This window comes from Petaurus breviceps, unplaced genomic scaffold (genome assembly GCF_028583685.1).
Source record: "Petaurus breviceps papuanus isolate PSGF00001 unplaced genomic scaffold, PetGlider_PUasm1.0 185, whole genome shotgun sequence".
Classification (NCBI taxonomy): Eukaryota; Metazoa; Chordata; class Mammalia; order Diprotodontia; family Petauridae; genus Petaurus; species Petaurus breviceps.
The window spans coordinates 28,834,632-28,858,182 of NW_027185797.1; the positions used below are offsets into that span (position 1 = coordinate 28,834,632).

General features: G+C 45.1%; 1 protein-coding gene across 4 annotated transcripts in view; it reads left to right on the forward strand.

Annotated features, from left to right (window-relative positions):
* SKAP2 (src kinase associated phosphoprotein 2) overlaps window positions 1–23,551 on the forward strand; it is a 222,496-nt gene that overhangs the window by 158,411 nt on the left and 40,534 nt on the right. For all 4 annotated transcript variants that reach the window (XM_069088674.1, XM_069088673.1, XM_069088675.1 and 1 more), the window contains 3 exons: window positions 214–338; window positions 1,198–1,261; window positions 1,642–1,779. In XM_069088674.1, coding sequence (XP_068944775.1) covers window positions 214–338; window positions 1,198–1,261; window positions 1,642–1,779 — 327 coding nt within the window. The remainder of the gene's footprint in view (window positions 1–213; window positions 339–1,197; window positions 1,262–1,641; window positions 1,780–23,551) is intronic.

Here is a 23,551-nt window from a genome sequence, read left to right on the forward strand (position 1 = left end):
AACCCCGACCCCAAATATTTTCCCAATTAAGAAATGAAACTGGTTCTCTACCCCCCGCCATGTATAATTATTGTACTTTAAACAGGGCCAAAATGGAAAAAATAAAGTTGTGTGTATGTGAACTGGAAAAGAAAATCAGAATCAAAGCAAGTCTGCCAGCATTGCAAGGCAGTACTGTAAATAAAGTTGTAACTTTGGTTTTATCTTCCACAGACAAACAACAGAAAGGTGAATTTGCTATAGATGGCTACAACGTCAGAATGAATAATACCCTTAGGAAGGATGCAAAGAAAGATTGCTGTTTTGAAATCTCAGCTCCTGATAAACGCATCTATCAGGTTGGGCTTTTTATGTCGCCTTGAAATGAGGTCGATAAAAATGTGCTGATTTCATTTATAGAGATATTAACATTTTGGTAAAACGACTCTCTCTGCCATGGGAGTGAAAAAAAAGCACCAGTTTGCTTACACAGAGCATTCATATAGTAAGAAATTAATTTTTAAAATTCAGAATCAGTTCAAATGATATCTTTTTTGAGTAAGGACAAGCCAATATATTATCTATCGCATCAGTGTTAACATTTTTCTACTCTATTTTAATGGACTTTGGTGGGTTTTTTTAGAAGAATTCTGTAGTTAGGAAGAATGCAGTTATCAAAAATCTGTGTGTTAATATAGGTTGTATTATTTAAGGGCGTAGGAGGAAAATCCAAGGTAAAAGAAACTATCAGCTCTGCAATCCCCAGATCTTCCAGTTAGACATCAATATGGAATGTAAGTTTAATAAGTTTTAAATATCTGAGATTGCAGTTGAAAGCCAGTTAATTAAGTTGTCAGCTAGTGTGTTGGTATCTGACAAGACCATTTTTAAGAAAACTGTACCCAGCAGTCTAAAGAAATTCATGGGTGTCTTCTAATTGTCAAGGGCAAATTTTGCTCATCACTCCTGGCTTTGACATTGATGAAGAGAAGCAGGTTTTTTCTGCACAGCTGCCAGCTGCTGATCAGAGTTTCAAATCCATCATCCGCTGCTTCAATTACGTAAATTTGTCAAAATTAACTGTACATTATAAGGAGCATCCTTGCAAGGAAAGTACCACTAGACATGAAAAGAATTATAATGGTCCCTCAAAGAAAGGACGAGAATTAGCCATCACTTCCACTCCAGAGGTGACTCAACCGTTGTTTTCTCTCTTAGTTCACGGCGGCCACTCCCCGAGATGCCGAGGAATGGGTCCACCAGCTGAAATTTGTGTTACAAGGTAAGAACAATGGATTAAGGGAGTCGTTTAAAGGCATTCCTTGATGCTTAACCGGCACAGAATGACTTTCGGTTTCCATGTGTAAATGCTTATATTAACATAGAAGGATCTCTGTGAGAAGGAGCAAAGAATGAGATTAATAAATCCCTTTGCAGTATTTGTGAATATGCCCCTTTTCCATATTGGTTAACCCAGGGGTCACTTGTTTGCAGTTTTGAAAGTGAATTATTTCATCTGTGCTTCAGGTAACAGAGTTGTGAGACTTTGTAAATGAGTTTCAGGACTGGATCTATTTAAGGGAAAATAATTTTTTTATCTGTTTGGGTTTGTTTGTTTTTTGCATCCTTTAAAAACACACTTTGTGAAATTATGCTCTGCAGACCTGGAATCTGATGTCATTCCTGAGGATGACGATGAAAGAGGAGAATTATATGATGATGTTGATTCCGCACCCCCGATCAAGAGCCCCCCAGCAAACGGCCAGGCCAGCGACGATGAAATTTACGAAGTCCTGCCAGGTATCTCTCATGTCATGGTTTTTGAGGCTCGTCTGCACACATAATTTCATTTTTTGCCCACCTTGCATCATTTCCCTGACAGCTTCAGGACAGCTTGGCGAGTTCTGTATAATGAAGGGAAAAAACTTCCCAAGCAACTGTCCTGAGTCTGCGCCAGGCCCATGGTAAGATGTGCTTCAGGACCAGGGGTGGGGGCAGTGAAACCCAGCAGAGAGACAGGCGGTCTCCTGAGACTTTGGGTTCATTAGCATCACGTTCTCTATGCTGGGTGATTTTTTTAATTAAAAATTGACTGCCGTACAGTTTCTACCAATTCACCCATCATTTTTCCCTTATTCTTTGTGGAATTTGCATCAGCCAGAAGTTCTGCCCGCTCTCCATATGTTACAAGCTTCTGTCTAATGGATGGTCTTCTAGGGTGGTGCTGAACTCAGTCAGAGGCCTTGGAAGTTTCAGGAAAATAGTGTGATTGCATCATTGTTTGCTCTAGATGGGGCACAAGTTTTGCACTTTGTAGTATTAGGTACAACAAATGTAGACTGATGTGTTGGCAAGTCACTGTCCAGATGTGTAGTTGGTTTAAAGCAGAGGTGAGGCCTGAGGATGAAGGTGCAGTTAGAGGACTTTGGAAAGCCACCTGAACTGTGCGCTGGATGGAAGGCAGAGTATGTCAGCATCAAAGCATTTCTGGCAGTTTTAGTATGGTGGTTTGTATTCTGGCCTCCTGCTATTTACCAGAAATAGCAGTCATTAGAAGTTAAGTTTAAGTGAGAAAGAAACTTGCATATGTCATTTTATTTTATGCTGCTGTCTGAACTTCCCAGCCTTTTCTGGGATAGCCAAAGAAAATGATATTTGATCACAGCATCAGTGGTCTGAAGCAGCCATTCTGGCTGGGTGGTCATGGGTAATCTGTTTTCACTCACAGGACCTCGTCGACAATCCAGTTTTTCAGTGCTAAAAAAAAAAGTTTGAAAAAGCTTGTCTGAGTAAACATTGGCACGTCAGTGAGAGGCTACTGTGTTCTGAAATGTGACATTTGCCTCCACAAACACAGCATTGCATTTGGCTTCATAACAGCAAATAAATGCTTCTCTTTGAGTTGTTGGAATAACTCACTCCCAACAGAAGAAACCAGCTCTACTTTTAGACTTCCAGGCAAGCTATTTCTTATTATGTGTATTAAAATTAAATGGCCTTGAAATGTCTTCTATTCTGAATTTTAAAAACTCAGTTTCTATTCCTTATAGGATGTGTTTGTGAGTTGTGGGTCCTGACGGTCACCCAATGTGGCCATCAGGGCTGGCGACCTTGGTTCTCCTGAGTGGCAGTTTGACTGTTTCCAAGACTGATCTGCTGTGGAACGCAAAGCTTCCTGAGACCATTCTCAGGGCAAAGGCCTTACTTGGGGAATCCATCCCAGGGAAAAGTTCATGAGAAGTTAATCCAAAGCCTTGAAAATAGCTTCTTTTGGCCCTTTCCTGCCGCCCTAGCCTCATCACCCACTGAAATGATTGGTTCTTCCCTATGTCTCCCCACTTTGGTCCTTGCTGGGAGGCTGGGCACTTCATGGGCCGAATGGGCCAGCCAGAGGCCCTGTGATCAGTGCTCCTGGGAAGGAGACCATCACAGGCGGCCATGTGGCATCTAGTCCCGTTTGCTTCCCCAGCATCGCTGGCTTCTGCTCAGCTTAGTGAGTTGGTAGAACTTGAGTGAGCAGGCAATCAGGGTGCTTCTGGGTGGTGTCACACAAGTTCCCCCTCAGCACCAAAGTGTCACCTTTCCTGCTTTAGTTAAATGCCCCCAAATCGGGCTCACCCCCTTAGTGCTTCTTTGTCCTATGAACATTTCAGTTTTCAGTGTTTCACATGAAGACGGATAGCTGTGCATTCACCCTCTGCCTTTCACAAATGTTGCTTCCTCTCTCACATGCCGAGCCTCCCTACAATCTGACAGGATCAGTGCTCAGGATTCGCTGTGACTGCCATTCATTCCCAGGGAGAATTTGTACCTTTTGATGAGTTTGCACACCGTGAGAATCACCGTGAGTGAGTCTCCTCGTTAAGCTTTTTAATAAAGTTGGATTTGGATTAGGCAGATTGACAAGGATGAAGGGAGCCTTCCACCACTGACACAGCAGTCAGGTTCTTGCGAGCCTTATCATAAAGTGAAACAGGAAAAAGAGGAAAGCAGCTTCCAAAGTCCTCTGGTGAAAGATGTTCCTCATTCTATGGGAATGTCAAGAGTTTCATGAAATTGTGTTTTAGTCAGAAAGCTTCATTACAGTAGCTGCGTCTTACTCTTTAATTTTTTGTTCATGAATTATTAACTAACGTCATAAGAGAATCAGAGTAAATTTCTAAGATTTCTTTTCACTTGAGGGGGAGAGTTCAATAAATCCCTAGAATAGCTGGAGGCTGGAGGTCACTGAAGAATTTGGCTTTTTCTCCAATGCTCCAAGGCCCTAGAGGCATTTTGGTATCTCAGCAGAACATTATGTTAGTCTTATTGCTTAATTAGGATGTGGCACTTGGCACGTCAGGTTTACTCAGAAATGACAACATTGCGGTAACAAATCAGTGTTTGCTTTTTAGGTTTTGGTATCTATGGCCAAACTTGTGCTTTGACCAAAATGTGCACCGTTCAGTAGATCGTTGGAAGAATTTTGGCTCAGGTCTTGAGCTCAGAATTCAGAGTTTACTCCATTTCCTGAAAGGACAGCAGAGGAATATTTTGGTATAGGTTTGAGTCTCAAAGAAGGAATGGTATGCCTGGAAAATCACTGCAGAGATCGGGCTCAGCTTGACTCCTTCTTTCTCGCCTTCTTGCCAGTTTTGTTTTTTTTTTAATGGCAGGAAGTTGTGCCGAAAAATGGATTCTCCAGACAGAGACTAACTGGGTTCAACTCAGTAACAGAAATTGCAACAACCCATTAGCCTTTTAAATCTGTAGCTTTCAGGGGAATTGAATCTGAAGTGTCTTCTGGTGAGTGGGATGGAGAAGGGAGGGCAGCAGGAAAAAGAGGAAGACGAATCCCCAGTGCCATTAGCCTCCTGTGTAAAAAGGGGAATTGGTTTTATTGTCATGACAGAGTAGTCCGTGCTGAGCCAAAAAAAGGGGCAGCTTGATGTCTGCCCTTTCAAGTTTCAAACCTATTCAGTGCAAACATCTGGATCCAAAACGAAATTGACAAGAATAAGTATCTACCCAGATTTTCCCAGTGAAGTCCTTGTCGGACATAAAGTTTTCTGAGCATTATTGACATTTGTTGGTATCTTTAGCAAAGTGGACACAGATGAAAAACTAATCAAGAAGCTGTAACGAGTGATCTCTGGGCTTTTTGATGAAGGGTCACACATGTCACCAGGTTCATGTGAAAATCTCCCAAGGCACCTGGGTGGATGGAGTTGGCTCGATTCCAGAGCATGAAAGGGTGTTAATGAGACCCTGGCTTCCCTGAAGAATTTACCCGAGGGTGCCCTTCTGTGGAATGCTGTTTAAAAAATGCCTGTGGGCTTCCATGTGGCCTATCAGGTGAGCATTTCAACATTCTTACACTACATTCCAGTCTTTACTGGAGTAAAGAGGCAGCTGCTGACTCAGTTATTAAGTTAGGTGGAGTAATGTTGCCTTGTGACATCTAAGATACGTGTTTCTGACTGGATATAAAGTCCAGGATTGCCACCCAGTCTTTCCCTGCCTACTTCCCAATGATCCAGGTTACAAGGTGACCCCTGACCTGGAATACCATGATGAAGGTCTGCCAGAGAGGATGGAACACATGCATGCACAGACACACATATGTGCTGGCCTAAGCTTTTAATATTGACTAAAGAGAAGTATGTTTTTAAAGATACATTTAATTTGACCCCCCGTTAGAGCTGTCACAGAGAATATGGCCTTAGTGATCTAATTTTACTGGCCAAGGAGTTTGTGCTGGAGGTGACTGTATGCACGGGGCATTGTCCTCTTTGGGCTTTCTAGTCCACAGCTGAACCTGATACTTTAAAATACAGACCAGCCTGAAGGGTGTCCCCCAGAGTGGCTTCTGTTTCTCTGCATGGGCAGAAGAGAGCCCTGTGGCTGTGGCACTCCGGCGTCTTCATCCCAAGGAGAGGAATGTTATGGCAGCTCTCCACAGGACCCTCATGAGCCCACATGTGCCCAAAGGCACACTCATGCAGACATGCACACATCTGCATGAGATCCAGAGACAAGTGAAGGCACAGAGAGCCACTTCTTGCTTTTGGTCCCCTGGAGATGTCATGCCTGATTCTCCGGCTCTCTGAACCACACCATCATTTGGGTTACGAGCATCAAGTCTGCGCCAGTGTCTGTCTGACGTTTTCCTCTGGTTGTTACTAACTTGTCTGTTAAAGCCAGAATGATGCAAAGTAGTTGTCAAGCTGTGGAGGCAGGTGGAATTGTAGAAAAAACCCATACTAAAAACTCCCTTCATTCTGGAGTCACAAATGTAAATAAGCAGTCTGGTCCCTGTGCTTGAAGAACTTAAATGCTAGTGGGGGAGGACAGCCACGGAGGAAAGAAGGCCCCACCGAATCCTGACAGTGGGGAGGAAGACCTCCTGCTCTTCCCAGACTTATCTCCTGGCTGGGAGGGCTGCTGGTGAGGACATCCAGAGAATTGAGATGAATGGTGCCAGAATGTAAAGGTCAGATGCTCGGTGGAAGAAAAGCCCCTCAAACCGCCACCTTCCCCTCCCCACCTGAGGCGTCCTGCACATCATGTGCCCCGCGGAGCAGACCCAGAATCCCCTTCCCTGCTGGCTTCATGAGCCTTTGCTCAGAGACACTTATGGACCCACATACCTTGGGTACGATGCTGCTGTGTGGCTCATGCTGTTTCTGCCTTCTAGAAGGCTCTTTCTTTCCCTAACCTGAACCTATCCCCATCTATAGGCAAGACGCCCTCCAGGATCCAGGTGCCAGCCCACAGTCCCTCTGTGGATTCTCTGCAGCTCCCCCAGCCCAGGGGAATCACTTTCTCTTCTAAACTCTTGGAGTAATTTTGTCCTGCTTCTCATTTGATGTAGGCTGCCATGGCTAGCATTGTTTTAAGGTTGATGTGGCCTGGGTTTGTCCCTAGACCATAAGCTCCCTGAGAGCAGATCCCTGCACAGGGCTGAGTAAGCAGGCAGGCATTCTCTACACATTGGCCTGCTGCTTTGTCCTTTGAATGGAAGGATTTAGGAATGCAAGGAAAGCCTAATCCTTCAGAAGAGAGCTGCAGAGAGCCGAGCTGGCCCTCCTGTCACGGCCTCCACCTTCTAAAGGATTGATCCCTTGTGAATATTTCTTGCTAGCCTGGACCATCTGGTTTTTAATGTTTCCAGTGATGAGGTTTCCACAGTTTCCTTTGGAGGGTTTTTTCCCTTCATAAAAGGGGCTCCAGGGCTGAGGGGTTTTTGTGGGTGATGTATGAAGGCTGAACATTCCTTCTCCTCCACTCCCATTTAGCCTTCTCCCACTCCACTCATTTCCTCGGTGTTTACAGCCTCCAGCGTGCTACATAATCAAGCCCCCCACGTGTGTAATCGAGACTTAGCCCTTCTGTAATTTTAATAAAAACAGATGAGAGCCATTTCGATTGGATTTTTATTCAGAATTTATTCCAGTCACCAAGTGTGTGACCTGAGCGAGTGGATTGTGGGTACAACTCTCTGTTTGTTTGCTGGTGTAGACTCAGGTCAAACCCTGGGCCTCAGCACTCTCTTTTCATGTCACTGTTTGGTGGGTCTTTGCATTTGATGCTATTTTCTCCTTTGAAACACGCTAGGCTGCCGAAATCCAGAGCTGCCTTACTTTATTTATCTTCTGAAGTGTGTTCTGTTCTAGTTTTCAATCCAATACAACAGACATTTATTGTTAATAATAATGACAGCTAACATTTGTAGCCCTTAATTATGTGCCAGGCTCTATGCTCACTGCTTTACCATGGTTGTCTCATTTGGTCCACACAGCACTCCTAGGAGGTGTTATTATCAGTCCTATTTTGTGGATGAGGAATCTGAGGATGTGACTTGCCCAAGGTCACTCAGCTAGTTAGAGTCTGAGGCAGCACTTGAACTCAGATCTTCCTGACTCTGGGCCCAGGGCTTTGTGCACTATGGCTCCCCTCCCTGCCTTGCACAGGGAATGACAGCTGCTTAGCCTTTGATTTTAATACACTCTATGGATGAAAAAATGACTTCTTTTGCCTTTTTTATCTGTCTGATGAGAATTCTAAATAAGACCCAGACTTGCCCTTTTTTTCAAGGGTGATGATTTTAGACTATCGATTGAAAGTGAGCTGAGATTTAGAGCTCTGTAGACAGGCTTTGCTTCCTGGGCAAGGTCATCCTGGTCGGCAGGGTCAGTACAGTTGGCAGGGTCATTCTGGTCAGTAGGTCCAGGAAGCACAGTGGGACTGTGTGTTCTTCCTGGTGCTGTTTGTTTCTACCCCTCGGATAAACAGCAGGCTGTTGTAAAAGAGGGCTTCTCCCGCCCTCGTCAAAGACGCTCGTATTCTCATAAAAACATCTCAGAGAATAGAAAGTCAGTGCGTTGGTTGGTTCTGGTCACTCTTTTGACAAGTGACATTAAAGTCCAGGGTACTTTCCCTACCTTGGGTGTCTCTGCCTTTTCACATACTTTGAGAACAGAGCCTTTAATGCCTCAGAATTGTCACCTTCAGTGACAGCTCCTCTCTCAAAGCAGCACCGTGCTTGGGGCTGGAGATTCACATACAAACAGAAAGGCAGCTCCTGCCCTCAAGGAGCTTACATTTTGCTGGAGGCATCTACACAGGGGACATGGGAGAAGAATTCTGGAGAAGCAGGCCTGAAGACATAGCTGGCCTGGACTTCCTGGGGAGAATAGGCTGATGAGAGGCAGGGCTGCAGGGGGTGGGAGACATGCGGCGTGAGAATGTGCGCCAGGGACGTCTGCGCTCGGCAGAGAAGGCCGCGGTGTGCTGCGTGTTGCCTGCCTGCTTCCCCCCTCTCTCTCTTTGGTGCACTGTGTCCTGCTCTTAGAGCGTCCCCATGATATCGGGGCCAGATGTGGCGGCTCCACTCTCTCAGATGAAGGGAGAGTTATCACAAAAGCTCCGTGTCTTTCCCGTTCTCCTCTGCTTCCATCTTTTCAGGCTCGGCCTTAGGAGGGCTCAGAAGTATCTTGCTTGGATGGGTTTCTCCCCAAACTTTCTTCACTCTTGTCCTCCCTTCATTGCTTCTCCTTTGTTTTTTGGAGGGGGGAAGGGCAAGGCAGTTGGAGTTAAGTGACTTGCCCAAGGTCAGACGGCTAGTAAGTGTCAAGTGTCTGAGTCCAGATTTGAACTCAGGTCCTCATGACTCCAGGGCAGTGCTCTATTCGCTGTGCCACCTAACCGCCCCTTCTCCTTTTTTTCTTTAAATCATGCAATCCTGTTTGTAAACTTCTCCATCCTGCTCTGTAAGATAATACTAGCATTTGTAGGACGCCTTAAGGTTTGCACTGTGCATTAGAGTCATTCAATCCTCCAGTAACTCAGGAGATGAGTACTATTATTATCCCCATTTTACAGCTGGGGAAACTGAGGCAGACAGTGTGACTTGCTCAGAGGCACACAGCTAGTTAATTGTCTGAGGCAAGGATTTTAACTCAGATCCTCTTGACTCCAAGTCCAGTGCTCTATCCACTGTGCTATCTCTTACCCAGTAAGATCTTTACAAACAAGTCTGTGTTTCAGATTTGTGTTACTCTTAGCTGTTTGGGAAAGAGATGACAGGTTTGCTGGCTGAGGGGTTTCTCTTGGTCTCTATTGTGGTGTGTTCATTGATTCATGCCCTTAAACTCCCTCCAGAAATGACCAGGTTCTGTGTTGGTGTCTGTTCTTTTGTCTGCTCTCCATTTTTCAGCTTCAGCAACCTATAATAAGTCAGACTGGGGCAGCCTCAATTGTGCTCTCCTATGAGTATGAGAAGGAGTCTGAGCGTTCACGTGCCTGGCTCGAGCCCAAATCTACTCTGCGGTGTCCCTGAGAGATGTTCAGGCAGCAGTGATGGGGGTGCTTAGGGCTCTGGCGCCCATTCTGTCTTCAGATGACTGCTTGTGGGGAAGTTGTTTCTTAAAGTGAGCTAAAATCTGCCCCTGCCCCCACCGTGCAGTGATTGACTTCTCTTTGGGCCCGTCATGCCCGAGGGAATAAGACTGATCTCTTTTTCACATGGCAGATTTTCAGGTACTGGAAAACATCCATTGTGTTCCCTACTAAATCTTCTCTTTTACAATCTCAACATCCCCAGGTGCATTAACCATAGCTCATGAGCCAAGATCGTGTATCACTTCATCCTCCTGGTTCCTTTCTTCTAGCCGAGTTCCAGTCTGTCAACGTCCCTGTGAAAATGGGGCACCCCTAAGTGACCATGTTCTTGGCATGGTCTCCAGAGCAGAGGACCAGGGGCGTGCCATGCTTCCCGTATAGACTCTAAGATGGCAGGCAGTATACCTTTTGTTTAATGTGTCCCTTCAGCAGGCACCTCCGTCCATCCATCCATCCACCATGACAGTTGGCAGCACAGCAGATCTCCCTTCTGCATTCACCTCCCACCATGGGTGTGGAGATCACACGGGGCGGTGCTTGTAAAGCACCACGTAAACGCCGTTGTCATGATCGTGGTCACTGGCATTGGTTCTCCAGAGTGTGGCACACCCCATGTTCCCCAGAAGGTCCAGATTTACCTTCAGACCTTTACTTTTGCTTACCTCTAGGGGCTGATTCTCTTCTCATCATTCTCCTCTGTCATTGTGTTTTCTGCACATATTTCTTAAGCCTATTTGCCAGTCCCTTCCAAATTTCCTTCTTAAATAACTCCTTTGATCAGGGGCAGCTAGGTGGTGCAGTGAATAGAGCACTGGCCCTGGAGTCAGGAGGACCTGAGTTCAAATGTGGCCTTAGACACTTAACACAAAATTAGCCGTGTGGCCTTGGGCAAGTCACTTAACCCCAATTGCCCTACCTTCCCCCTCCAAAAAGCAAAATTATAAAAAAATAATAATAATTTCTTTGATCTTACTTAGGAACTCTCGTACAGTGAAGAGTCCTAGATTTAAACTCAGGGGACCTAGCAAGACACCTTCCCTGCCTGGGCCTTCCCCATCCATAAAACAAGGGGTTTGGACTATATGACCTCTCAGGTAGCTCTAAATCTCAGAGCCTGCCATTTTCCTTAATAGGCCAGAACATAGAAAGACGTACTCCAGTTCTTTTCCAGTAGCAACAGATGGGAGTGGAAAAGCATTACAAAATACCTTCTTTCCAAGTGCCTGAACCTGGCCGACCCTTGTCCCCTGCATGAAGGTGTCTGAAGTGTGGGAGGCCAAGAGGCAGAGGAGGTCCCTGCCTGAGCTTGGTCGCCATATCAGCAAGTCCCAGTGCTTTACCACAAAGATGAGCAATGGTCAGTAAGCATTTAAGTGCCGACTGTGTGCACTTGGTGAGGGTACAACTAAGAAAAAGAAAGCAAACCCCTTCCCTCAGGGAGCTTACAGTCTAATGACAGCAGCCAAAACAGGGAGAATCGTCTTCCACTGCGGCATCTCAGTGCCTATCCAGGACCCCACTTAGGCCCAGCTGACTCGAGAGGCTCAGGAGGGGTCTGAGTGTCTCTGACGCTGTGGCCCAGCTGCCTCCTGAGGCATTGCAGGTTTTCCTCACAAACCAGTTGGAACAGGCTCAGAACCCGGTGAAGATGGCCTCAGCAGGGAAGCCAGTGCGGGCCCTTGTAGGACCCCCACCTTCAGGCCTCTCTTCCCCTTGGCAGCATCCTGAGTTTCTGCTCACCCTCCATCCTCTCACCTCTTAACACCCACAAACTCCCTGTTTTTCTATCGACACGGAGCCGTGAAAGCAGCCACGATGATGAAATCATCATCCTTCCATTCCCCCAGAGCAGGGAGCCAAGGAGAGCGGGCCCCGGTCAATGCCCTGCCCCTCTGCCCCTTCCAGACTGACCTTTGTTCCCTTCTCCCAGTCCTATCCCCAGGGCATCCTGCCTGGTAGAGCAGATGTGACTGTCCCCTTTGCTGAGATGGGCGGCTGCTCAGTACCTGCAGTCCTTTTGTTCATTCTGAGCCCCAGCAGCCTTGCTTCTGTCCTGTCATCCCCTCCTGAGGGCTCATAGGCCCTCCGGCCTTTCCTGCTGCCCCCGAGGGCTGCCATCTGACCGCCATAGGGCCTTGTACTGACTCCTTCGATGCCTGTCCTCTCCCCAGTTAGAGTCTGGGTGTGAGTGGGGCCTGTGTGGCTCTTCTCTTGTGTCCCCAGCACTTAGTACGGTGCATGACTTGTAACAGTCAGTGCTTATTAGATGCCTTGTCATTCTTTGTTGCCCTCTCCCCTGGAAGAGAGGCCCGCTGGCCCTTGGTGTGTGCCCAGTTCATTATTGCCTCCAGAAGAAAGACAAAGAGAATGATAGCACAGTTACGGGATTCCAGAGTCCTTGGTGGCCTTGTTTTCTGGTGCAGGAACCAGGCTTTTCTGCCCCCTTCTCCTCCTCCAAGGGTCACAGCACTCATGGCCACATCAGAATGCCTGTTCTTTGTGGCTCTTCCTCCAGGCCCCTTGGCCCTTGGTCTTCTTTGGAGACTTAGGCTGGCTGGACCTTCCTTCTGACACTCTTAACTCGGTATTTGCATCGTCAGTTATTAGATGCAAACATTAGGCACCAGCACTAAGTACCATAAAGATCACTGGACTAGAACATGCTAGAATATTTGAAGTATCACATACACTTCACGAGTTTGCTTCTCCTTCGGGACATGCTGCCCTTTTGGGATGTACTTGTATTCTTTCCATCAGTCAGTTAGAAGCTTCATTCCTTTGCCCCAGAAGAGCTGAAATTCTTGTGGGGAGTCATCACATAAATGTTCAAAATATTCAGAGTAGATGGAAGGGGTCAGCATGAGGTGCACAGAGAAAGGCGTCCTGATCACGGTGGGTTTCTCAAGGATGCCTGGGAAACTGAGAGGCAGAGATGAAAGGAAAGGGCATTACAGTTGTGGGCAGCAGTTAGGGCGAGCTACAGAGAAGGGAGGGACTGTGTGCTGCCCACAGACGGTCAAGGAGAGGCTGGTATCTCCAGAGCAAAGTCTGGGAAGGAGGCAGGCTGCAAAGGGAGGAGTTCGTAAGGGCTCCTGAAGGGAAGAAGGAGCCAATGGGAACTTTGAGACGAGGGATCATGTGGCCAGATTTAGGCTCTAGGAAAGCTCACGCTTCGGTAGCTGAATGAGGGTAGGGGACAAAAGCAGAGACAGCAGCTAGGAGTGTTTGGTGCAAACTCAGATAGAAACAGGGGCCAGGAATACATCCATAAGGATTCCCATAGACCACATCTTGCCTTAGTTTGAAAACGAAATGTTATTTATGTTTTATTGTATTTTTATTTATCTTGTTAAATATTTACAAATTAAATTTAATCTGATTCAGGCTTCCCTCAGGAGTGTTGCAGGCCATGCCACATATTTGATACCTGTAGTCCAGGAGGTGATGAAAGCATGATCAAGGATTGTGACTGTGGGAGGGGGGGGAGCTGTGTAGATGAGAGATCTCATAGAGCCAGAAACGGACAGATTGGGGGTCTGTTGGAAGGAGGAACAGGAGATGACCCCAAGGCTGTGTGCCTGGGTCACTGGGCATATGGGGGGAGGCACCATGATTAGTGATAGGAAAGGCGGAAAGAGAGAGAGCCCCACATTTGGTCTGGACAGGTGGCGTCTGAGATGTCTGCAAGGCATCTGGCGGTAAACAAGGATCTGCCTTCTCACGAGGGTCCCATGATACAGGTTATAGCAAGATTAGAAATGCAAGGCAAAGATGCAGAGATTAGTGTCAAATGACAAGACTGGAGGAGCCCTGGGGACAAGGGGCCACTTGGTCAGGTTCTGAGAGCTATAGATTGAGAATTGAGCCTTCCAAGGGACTGAGGAGGCCATCTAGTCCAAACTCTTCATTTCACAGGTAAGGAAACTGACACCCAAGAAAGTCAAGGGACTTGCCCAACGTCCTACAGGTCCTGAGTGGCAAGTTTTAAAAACAGGATCTTTAGACTCCAAATACATCACCCTTTCCATTGTAACACGGGCTCTCATTTAAGGGAGGGAGAGAAAACCCAAGCCTCACCTGATGTGTGCCCTGGATTCAGGGAAGCATATTCCAGAAGTTATAGATAAAAGGTAAGTATGATCCAGTAACACCCAATATTTTGTAGCAGAAATTGGTCCCAAATGGATCAGAAGCTTCTAAGTATGAACTTTTGAAGATACAAGCAGAAATTACTCCAGTGAGGGGAATCTGTGCAGGGGGGCTGGTGTGGCTGTCTAGAGAACTTGCCAACCAACTCAAATTTAAATTTAAACAAAAGGAAGTGAGAAGAGAGGGACACCCACGACTAGTGAATATGACCTGGGTGAAGATTCTGCAAAAGGTGGACCAGAGATCAGAGTGTCGCAAAAGCCTAGAGAGAACGTACCCAGGAGAGAATGATCAGCAGTGTCAAGGGGGATGTCTCAGCAGTGTGAAAACATGAGGCAGCAGTGAAATCCCTTGGAGACATTAGAAGCAGGCACAAGAGAAAGGAGAGAAAATGGAAGTGCGTGGTCTGTACAGCCTTCTCACATAGTTTCACTGAAAGGGGGAGGAAAGATATAGGGCAGACAGTAACGGGCATGGTAGGATCAAGTGAAGAGGTTTGGGTTTGTTTTGTTTTTAGGATAGCTGTATTTGTAAACAGCAGGGAAAGGAGCCAGTAGAATGGGGGCAGGGAGAATGAGAATATGACAAAGAGGGCAGTCTACTGGAGAAGATAGGATTGTATGGGATCAAGGGAACCCTTGATGTGGAGACTTGGCTTTGGCAAGGAAAGGGCCACCTCTTCATGTGAGGCAGGAGTTAAGGAAGAGACCATGGGATGATGTTTGAGAGATGTGAGGTGTAGAAGAGGGGAGAAGAGATGTTTCTCAAAGAAGGACCTCAATTTTTCTGCCAAGTATGAGGCAAGATCCTGAGCAGAGAAGGTAAGGAGGCCACTTGAGTGGGATTGAAGAGATTCTGAGTAGATGCTGGGGTGATGGTGATAGCAAATCCTTTGGGAAGGGGTAAAAGGACCCACTTGAAATTGCTTAACAAGTTGGTAGTGGATCCAATGAGCCCAGTTTGATGGTGTTTCCGTACCTTCTTTTGGCAGCCTAGGAGTAAGAGCAAGGAAGGCAGATGGCGGTAGTCATCTGCGGTCGGTGGGGGGCTTGAGTGTAGGGGACTGACTCACCAAAGGACTGAGATCTAGGAGGGAGGAGAGTAGAGCTAGTGTGAGGTTGATTGCTGAGGGAAAGACAGATTGTAGGTTACGATGAACATACAGAACAGGGTGAGGGGTTATATGGCAGAGGGAAAGAGGGAATGATGAAACAATGTAATGAAGCAAAGGAATTTTGCATTTCATTAACATGGAAATGGGATACTTTGGGCAAAATGAAAGGGTGGGCCATCTCTGGGAATAGCTGAGGTGGAATGGAAAAGAAGGTCATGGAGAGTGAGTCAGTTTGGGCACTGGGTAGTTGGGTTATCTGAGGAAGCATCTCTATATATTGAAGTCCCCTGATATGAGGGCAGAAGTTAGGATGAAGAGAGAACTGTGAGCCAGGCACCACATTCATTGAGGAAGGAGGAGAGCATCCTGGGGATATCAGGGGCAGCCATCAGAATCTGGTTTGGGTGATAAATTTATATAGTTTATGTCTCAAAGGAAGAGAGACTGTAACGTGGTAGTTAGGGATAAAGGGAGAGTCTGGGAATGGCAGTGGGGAGAAGGAGCATTTTGACTTTCCCACCAACTATGACCTGTGATTGGGGGGAGGGGGGGTAGTACGAGAGAAAATGTAACCAGCACAAGGAAAGGTGTCCAGGAAAATGGCGTTATCAGGAAGGAGCCGCATCTCAAGCAGTGCCGGAAGATGAAAGGAGAGAGAAACCACCAGGTTTAAGATAAAAGGAATTTTATTCACCACGGAGCAGGGAGAGCCCAGTGGAAGAAGTCAGGCACGTTTGGAGCAGGACATTGAGGGATGGTGGGGGCATGGAGGGCGGGACGTAAGGGAGAAGGCAGTGGGGACAGAGATAGGCCTCTTACATTGGGAAGCTCCAGCAGCTGCAAGTCAAAAGGAAACCCATTCCTTTCTAGTTATTTCTGTAAAGGCCAAATGGTTGAGTGTCAGCTTCAAGTCAGGAAGACCTAGAGTCCCTTCCTGCCTCCAGTGACCATAGGCAGTCACTAAACCATTCTGACTAAGCCTCCAGTATCTCACCTGCAATAAGACTTGCTTAAATCCAGGACGGTCATGAGGGTCATATAAGCTTCGCAAACTTTAAAGGGCTGTACCAATGTCCAATCCCATGTATCAGATCACAGTTTATTTCTATGTACTAGAAAATTGAATCCTTTTTGGTTTAATTGCCCATTTCGCCATAAAATGGTTAATAAAAATGAATATGGAAATTTTTTTTATATTGATATTCCAACGTGAATCAAATAGCAAACAAATGCAGAAACTTGCTTGTTTCTTTATTTGGGCTTCTGTTCTGTGCAGCTTGGCTTGACATATTGGGAAGCTGTTCTCTGTCAGTACAGAAAAATCCAGTAATTGCATGTTAGAGTATATGTGTCCTCTAGCCCCCAAATGGAACAGTTTTTGTTTGGGGAGTAGGGGAAGGCCATTGGTAGAAAACAGAACCCAACACATAACCCAGTGGGGAAGATGCAGACAGAATGATCTGTCGGCAGAAGAAAGAGTATGTATCTATTCTACTTGAGTCTTCCTCGTGATTTCCCATATATTAATAAAATGTGAGCATTTCTTTAGAATAATAAAAAGTGAATGGATTCCTTAAGTGTCCTTGAACAATTCTGAGGGAAATACAGGAAAAGAAAAATCTACAAAAATAGATCTTGGGGAAATAAATAGGCAGGCCTTGTCGATTAGGATTGCATGGTATATGCAAGTGCCATTTGTACACATTCCAATATTGTGAAATGAAAATAGCTAGTACAATTTGTCTAAGTTTTATAAACTTTTTTTTTAGTTTTTCTTTATCCTTATTGAATAGTAAAAGAGAAAGGGGGAAATGGTGTGTATTTTCACCTCATTTCCATTGTTCAAGGAGACTAGTTCTTTTTCAAAATGACATTTCTACATAAACTACATCAGATCCAAACCATAATATATAAAATGGGGTTTTTTTTAATAGTACCTAATTTGGACATACGTCCATTAGTGTGCCTAGAACATCAGAGGCCCCCAAACTATTTACAGAACATCGTCAGTGTTTGTTTTAAGAAAAAAATGACTGTTGAGGTTGATTTACGTTGCCTACCTTTCTTGAGAAAATTCTCGGCTCCTGACTGTGCAGGCAGGGTTTTAAAGAGAGAAAATAGGGTTTGTGAATTCCAGGAATATTGGACTTCAGGAAAGATTTTTATGTAGGCCACTCCTCCCAAATGGTGACATATCAAGGTGAAGGAAATTATACAAAAGCTCTGTGTCCATAGTTCCAAACTGATCATGGCCTCCCTGAATAAGCAGCAAGCTAAAAGCAAGCAGCATTTCAGAAGTTGGGTCTGCAGTTTTGAGTAGCCGTCAGAAGCAGATGTAGTAATTCCCTCTTGGTGAGTTAGCACGTCCAGTGGGCCTACAGCCAGCTGTTAGCTCTGGGAGGGGAGGGGGTCTTTAGACAAACTGACAGTGTTGAGGATAGACTGAGATTGTCATTTGTGTTTGGAGGGTTTGTCTCTTTTATTAGTTCCCTCCCAGAGTTGTGGTGAAAGGGTTTTATAAACTTTAGAGCGCTTGGCAAATCTGAGTGAGAACTTATTATTACCTAGGGTTAAAATCTCATGATGGGGACGCCATTACAAAGAAGGACTCTGTGTATGGTTATGCTAAGTGTGACACAAATGAGCAAAACTCTCCAAGTGCTTCCTTAGACCCTGCCCATGTGATAGTCACTTGCTGTAATGAAAGAATTTGCAAGCTGCTTTTGTAGTAAATAGGAAGGTGAGAATTAAGGTGGGCCTCGCTGGAGCTCCTTATAGATGTTTGTTTTGCCGTTCAGTGCTGTTCAGCTCCCTCTAGCCCTTCTCCCACCTGAAACACCTTATCCACCTAAGAAAAACTATGCTAAAACCTGACCCTTGACTAAGAAAAAGCAAGGCCCCGTGCAACAGCGAATCAAGGAAGAAGAAAAGTCGTGTGTGTGTGTGTGCACGCGCATATGCGTGCACATGTGTGTCAGTCATGTGCCCAGGATGGTGGCTTTCCTGTCACTCACTGAGCCTGTTGCCTCCTTGAGGCCGGCATTCAGTGAAGCGTAATGGCTTCAGAAGGAAGGTGAGCTTCTCTCTTCCATCGCACTGAGGGCCTGCTCTGCTCTGTCTTGGTACTTATTGAAGCAGCTAGTGATGAGAGCTTAGATCCATCACTGACATTTTGTGAGTCAGTAAGTACCATTGGGCCTGTCCGTTCTTATTAATCATGGCTTTGAAGCAAGCAACTAAATACTCTTAGGAAGCTGATAGTCCCAGCCGACCCGCCTTCTGAAAGAGGGAAGCTTGATGCCCTCCTGCTGCACTTTGTCCTGCCAGATATATGTGCCTGGGACCCCCCTGAAGCAAATGCATTGTAGTGAAGTTACCGCCGGCCATCTTGTGTTCCACCTTTGGAAATGAAACAAGCAACCAGAATTCTGGCTGTTATTTGTTCACATTCGACATGGCATGAGTCATGTCTGTAAAGTAAAAAATGTACTTGTAAAGGCTGGTGTGTGAGAGCTCTGGAGACCATCACTAGGAAATCTAGCTTTCGGGATTCCTTGGTTGTGAGGGTTAATGTAGGCCTCTTTGGAGGAAGCCCAGCCCAGATGTGTACATCATTGACCTCCTGGCATGGAGAATCTGAGGACCAGAGAGAAAAACAGCCTCCATAGTCTAACTCCAGCAGACCGGGATGGCAGGCAGTGCCTGTGCCAGCATTTTAGTCTGACCAGAGAAGCAAACATTCAAGACTTTTCTTCACCCTTTGGTTCAATATCTTAAAGGCAGTGCTTCAGCTTTAGGTCTGTGACTCCCACTGATTTCATAGGAAACATGAATAGAAAGGCAGATACTTAACATTTAGGATTTGGTGACCCCCAAACTATCAACTGAATTGACCCCAAATAAAGAAATGAATGGAAGATAACTAGAAAATGAGAAGCATCTTTGGGGGTTCGTGATCGTCTGCTTGGCCTCCTATAAAAGCAAGCAAGAATCCGTAGAGATGGAGAGGGAAAGAGACTGATCTTCAAGTGTTACATGCTTTAATTACTAGTTAATTTTGGTTTTGTCCCATTCGAATGATTTCTTTTGCTTCCAGTAGGTTCTTTCAGATTTTCCTAATGCTTTCTTCTTCCTCATGTGCTGAAAGGCGTTCCATGATTAGATGTCCCATTCCTCAACAATTAACTAGAAATGCAAAGACTAAATAGACCTGCTCCTAATGTGTGCTTGACTTTGGGCTGGGTACTTTAATGTGTCTGCCTGTTCGTGGAGAGTGGGCTTCAACAACAAATTACTATTTCCATTTCTAAGCTGTCCTGGTCTGCATGACTGAGGGTATTTGATAACAGAGGAACAATGTCTTTCTTATTGAAAAAAGTCCTTCATATCAAGCCATGTAAATTTCAGTTATTTTCAAAAAGGAAATAGTCATTCCACTCCCACAAAGCCTTTCTATTCAAGAAGTGGTTCTGGGATCGATGGACAAATTCTCTTCCTCCTCCTCATCGACATTAGACCCATTTTAATCCTTTTGACTTGTGTATGGCCCCTATGATGTGAACACGATGTGACAGAAATTGTTTGTTCTTGAGAGGATCTCATCGAAGAAGGGCTTGTCATCTCCAGAAACAACATCACACTGAGTAATTTCATTTGTATCATAGCATTTTCACTGCTGACTACATTTTTGACATCTCACTTCATGTTAAATATTAACAGTGTTTCTTTTATGCTTGAATGTGTTTCAGCAGGATCCTTAATAAATGTTTATGGGTTGCATTGGTATGGATCGGACCCAAGCCCCCAGACCAGGGCTGTGGAACCTGCAGCCTTAAGGCCACATGTGGCCTTCTAGCCCTTAAGTGCAGGCTTTTGACTAAATCCAAATTTTTGTTCTGTAAAATTTGGATTCAGTCAAAAGGCTGCACTTGAGGGCCTAGAAGGTCATATGTCCAAAGGCTGTGCTATTAAGGACCTAGAAGGCCATATGTGAGTCCTCAGGTTTCCCACTCCTGCCTTAGACCATTTCCTAATGGGGAGGGATAGGAGGGAGGGAAGAAGAAAGAGAGACTTATTTGGTTAAACAACTTTATGTGAATCCAGTTAGGAAGGCATATGTATCTAGGCATTGTGTAGAAGATGTGATGATTGAATCCCCGATGGGTCACCAGGCCAAGATGTTAGTTAACCTGTGTACTTTGCTCTGAATTGTGCAGCCATGATGACCTCTTTGTAGATAACCCTATCATGCCTATAGCACAACATAGTTTTCATAAGAGGAGACTAGAGCTACTGGGCCCTGCTGGGGACATTTTTGGCAACCAGGGTCAAGCCGTAGATGTTGGATTTGGAATCTGCTCTGAAGGCAGAGTTTTACCTTCAGGAAGAATCAGGGAGTGTGGAATGTGAATGAAGAAACCAGCGTTTCTCATTCTCATTCTCATTTTCCGGTGCTCCCGAATGATAAAAACACGTTCATCTGTGGTTCCCAGTTCTGTTAGAAGACTTCATTGTGGCCTAATTGCTTTGATATCTGCTCTCAAGAAGGCTCCATAGAGCTGGTTGGAGAATTTGACTTTGCTGGTATTTTGTGGGTATGTTAGGGGAGGGTGTTTGCTTTTTAATTCTTTTATTGGTGACAAGATGGAGAAGGTCTATGCTGCTTTTGGAGGCTGGGCTTTTTGTGGTGTTGTTTTTGTTAATGTATGTCATCAGTGCAATGAGTGCACAATGTCAGTTGTTTAAACATTGTTGAAGCCAGCGTGGGCTGCTGAGAAGTGCCTGGGAGGCACACTCCCGCAGGGGACACAGGCCAAGTGCTGTATTTTTGTTTTCTCTCTTTCCTCCTTGTGGGTACCTGGCCAGAAATGAGTTTTTAAAGCTAAGAAAATGGATAGATAATAAATTTAAATACTTATGAATTCTGTGAGAGATGACTTAATTCTTAATTGCTTTTAAAAAAAAATTAGGGTGCATGTGTAAGCCATCTAATCAAACTACATCTGTTGCCTTGAGGTATATGTTCTTTCAACTAGCTTTTAAATAGTTAACATTTTTCTCTTGCCTAAGCTACCCATGAAAGTTTGCATCTGATTTCAACACTCTCTACCCTTTAAATAAATGCACTTCCATAAGTTAAAACCATAAAATAGCTTATTATCTGTTGATTGTCCCTTTAATTGGTAGAGAATGTCATTAAATTTGCATGTTTGATTGCTTTATTTAATTATGTGGAGAGAAGCTCTTAAATAGCATTTGAAATGTCCTTAACCACAATATAACATTTATTTTTAATCAAAAAATATAGTAAAAGTTTATAAAATATCAAGTTGTTTCTTTGCTAGTCTCCCTTAAGATTGAATATCTGAGCAGTGAGATTTAATAGTAAGGGGACAGAAAATGCTTTTGTGTGGTGACAAATGGCATAAGCTTTTAGCTTTGGAGCCTATACCTGCCTCTGGAGTCATAGCTTCCAAAGGTTGGCAGGGAGCCCTCTTTCCAAGAGGAATGAATTTATAGTTTGGTGCCATGGAAGTCCATTGGGACCTCATAAATTCAAGTCTTCTTTACCCAACAAACAAAAACACCCTCTGGCCTTCTTCCATAAGAAGAGGCTTTTCCTTTATTTTTGTTAGCCACATTTCTGGTATTCAGGTGGGAGAAATTTGCCCCCCCCCCATCCCTATAAAGGAGCTAAAGCTGAGAGAATTATTTGTTCTAAGCCTTCAAAATTTGGTCTTTATATACTTGCAACATCCAAGAGTTATCTGGATATACAATACTAAATACCCACCACTCCCCAAGATTCTTCTCTCTAGAATCAACTTAATTTTTTTTTTTATCAAATTCCTTTCTACTGAAATTTCTAGATGCCTAACTTTTTTTCTGAGTAAGAACATATTCAGTTCAATTCAGTGAAGATGAATTAAGTGCTGCTATGCCTGTGCTAGGCACTCTGCTAAGTAATGAAGTGACAAATGAGAAAAAGACAGTGCCTGCCCTCAGGGAGCTTACAGCGTAATGGGGGAAGACATCACTCAGAAGGAAGCTGAGAGATGATGAAGTGGGGAAGAAGCCACCAAGGCGGGGCCTGTCGCTGGGGAGTTTAAACCAAGCAGAGCCATTTGTTGGTGGAGAATGGAGAATTAGCTAGGCAACCTCAGTGTGTACTGTGTTTCAGACAGTACGCAAAGTGAGAGTTGGACAAGAGGAGAAAGATCTGTGCCCCCAGGCATGCTGAGGAGATGGTAGAATGGAGGGAGGCCTGGTAAAACTGCCCACCCCCAGAGCCCAGGGGGCCAGGGCAGAGCCCAGGATGGAGCCCGGGGAGGAGGACCCAAGGTGAGGCACGTGGCAAAGGCCACTCTATCTTATATAGAATTGGACCTGAACGAAGCCAGTTTTCCATGTGTTTGCTTCAAGGCTTGGCCTAACCACATTTTTCCCAGCACATTTGAGTTGTGGGTGGGGCATTAGTGAATGATTTTTACATGTGTGAATTTCCTTCCAACTCAAACAGAAATGCCAGTGAGAGGCCGAGCTTTTCACCTTCGCCGTCCAATACTTTTGTTCCACAGAAGTGCTCAGCATTTTTCGATTTAACTTTTTTTTTGAGAGTCACGGAATTAGGAGCTATTTTGTCCTCCAAGAATCTTTTTTTTTTTTTTTAAGAACTTCTATCTAGCAGACAGCATCATGGCTTTAAGTGAGCAGCTTTGTTTCTGAGTTGAATATCATGGCAGCAGGTAGACCGTGGGCTACTTTAATTAGTAAGTGAACAGAACAAAAACTATTGATGCTCAGATACCTTTCATGTGGGTCTTCCCTGCTGTGATAGACACCAGGTGCCATCCGTGCCCGTTTTGTGCTGCTTCTGTCCATCATTTTGCTCCGGGAGAGGGTACTCTGCCTACTGGGCTGGGCACCTTCCTCACTTTTCTTGAACTGTGAGGTTCCCAGTGAAGTATGCAGGCTGTCCTATACCATAGGCACAGCCTCCTCACTCTGAGCCCCGGACCAATCCATCCTCTTTTCCCTGGATCCATTTCCTTGCTGGTATCGTTTACCCTCCTTTTTCATGATTCCTCACTTGTAATGTGCTATTTTATTACATGCTTACACTCACCCTGGGTTTCTCCATTACCTTTTGGGTGACCATTTCAGTTCTGAGGAGATTAGTATTCCATGGCTCACATAGCCCTTGGACAATCCCAGAAGAATTTTGGTATTAAAATGGTAGGCCTTTATTTCAGGGAGAAGCTTCGGGTCCCCAGGCTTCTCCATTTCCCAAAGACAGTCAAGCCCACGTCCCTCCTCTTACCTACTTCTTAGCCCCATTCACTGTGCATTTGTGACGTCTGTTCAAGACCTCTATGTTGATGGACCTACTCTGTATTTAATTAAGATTCAGTGATTTTTTGGTTAGTG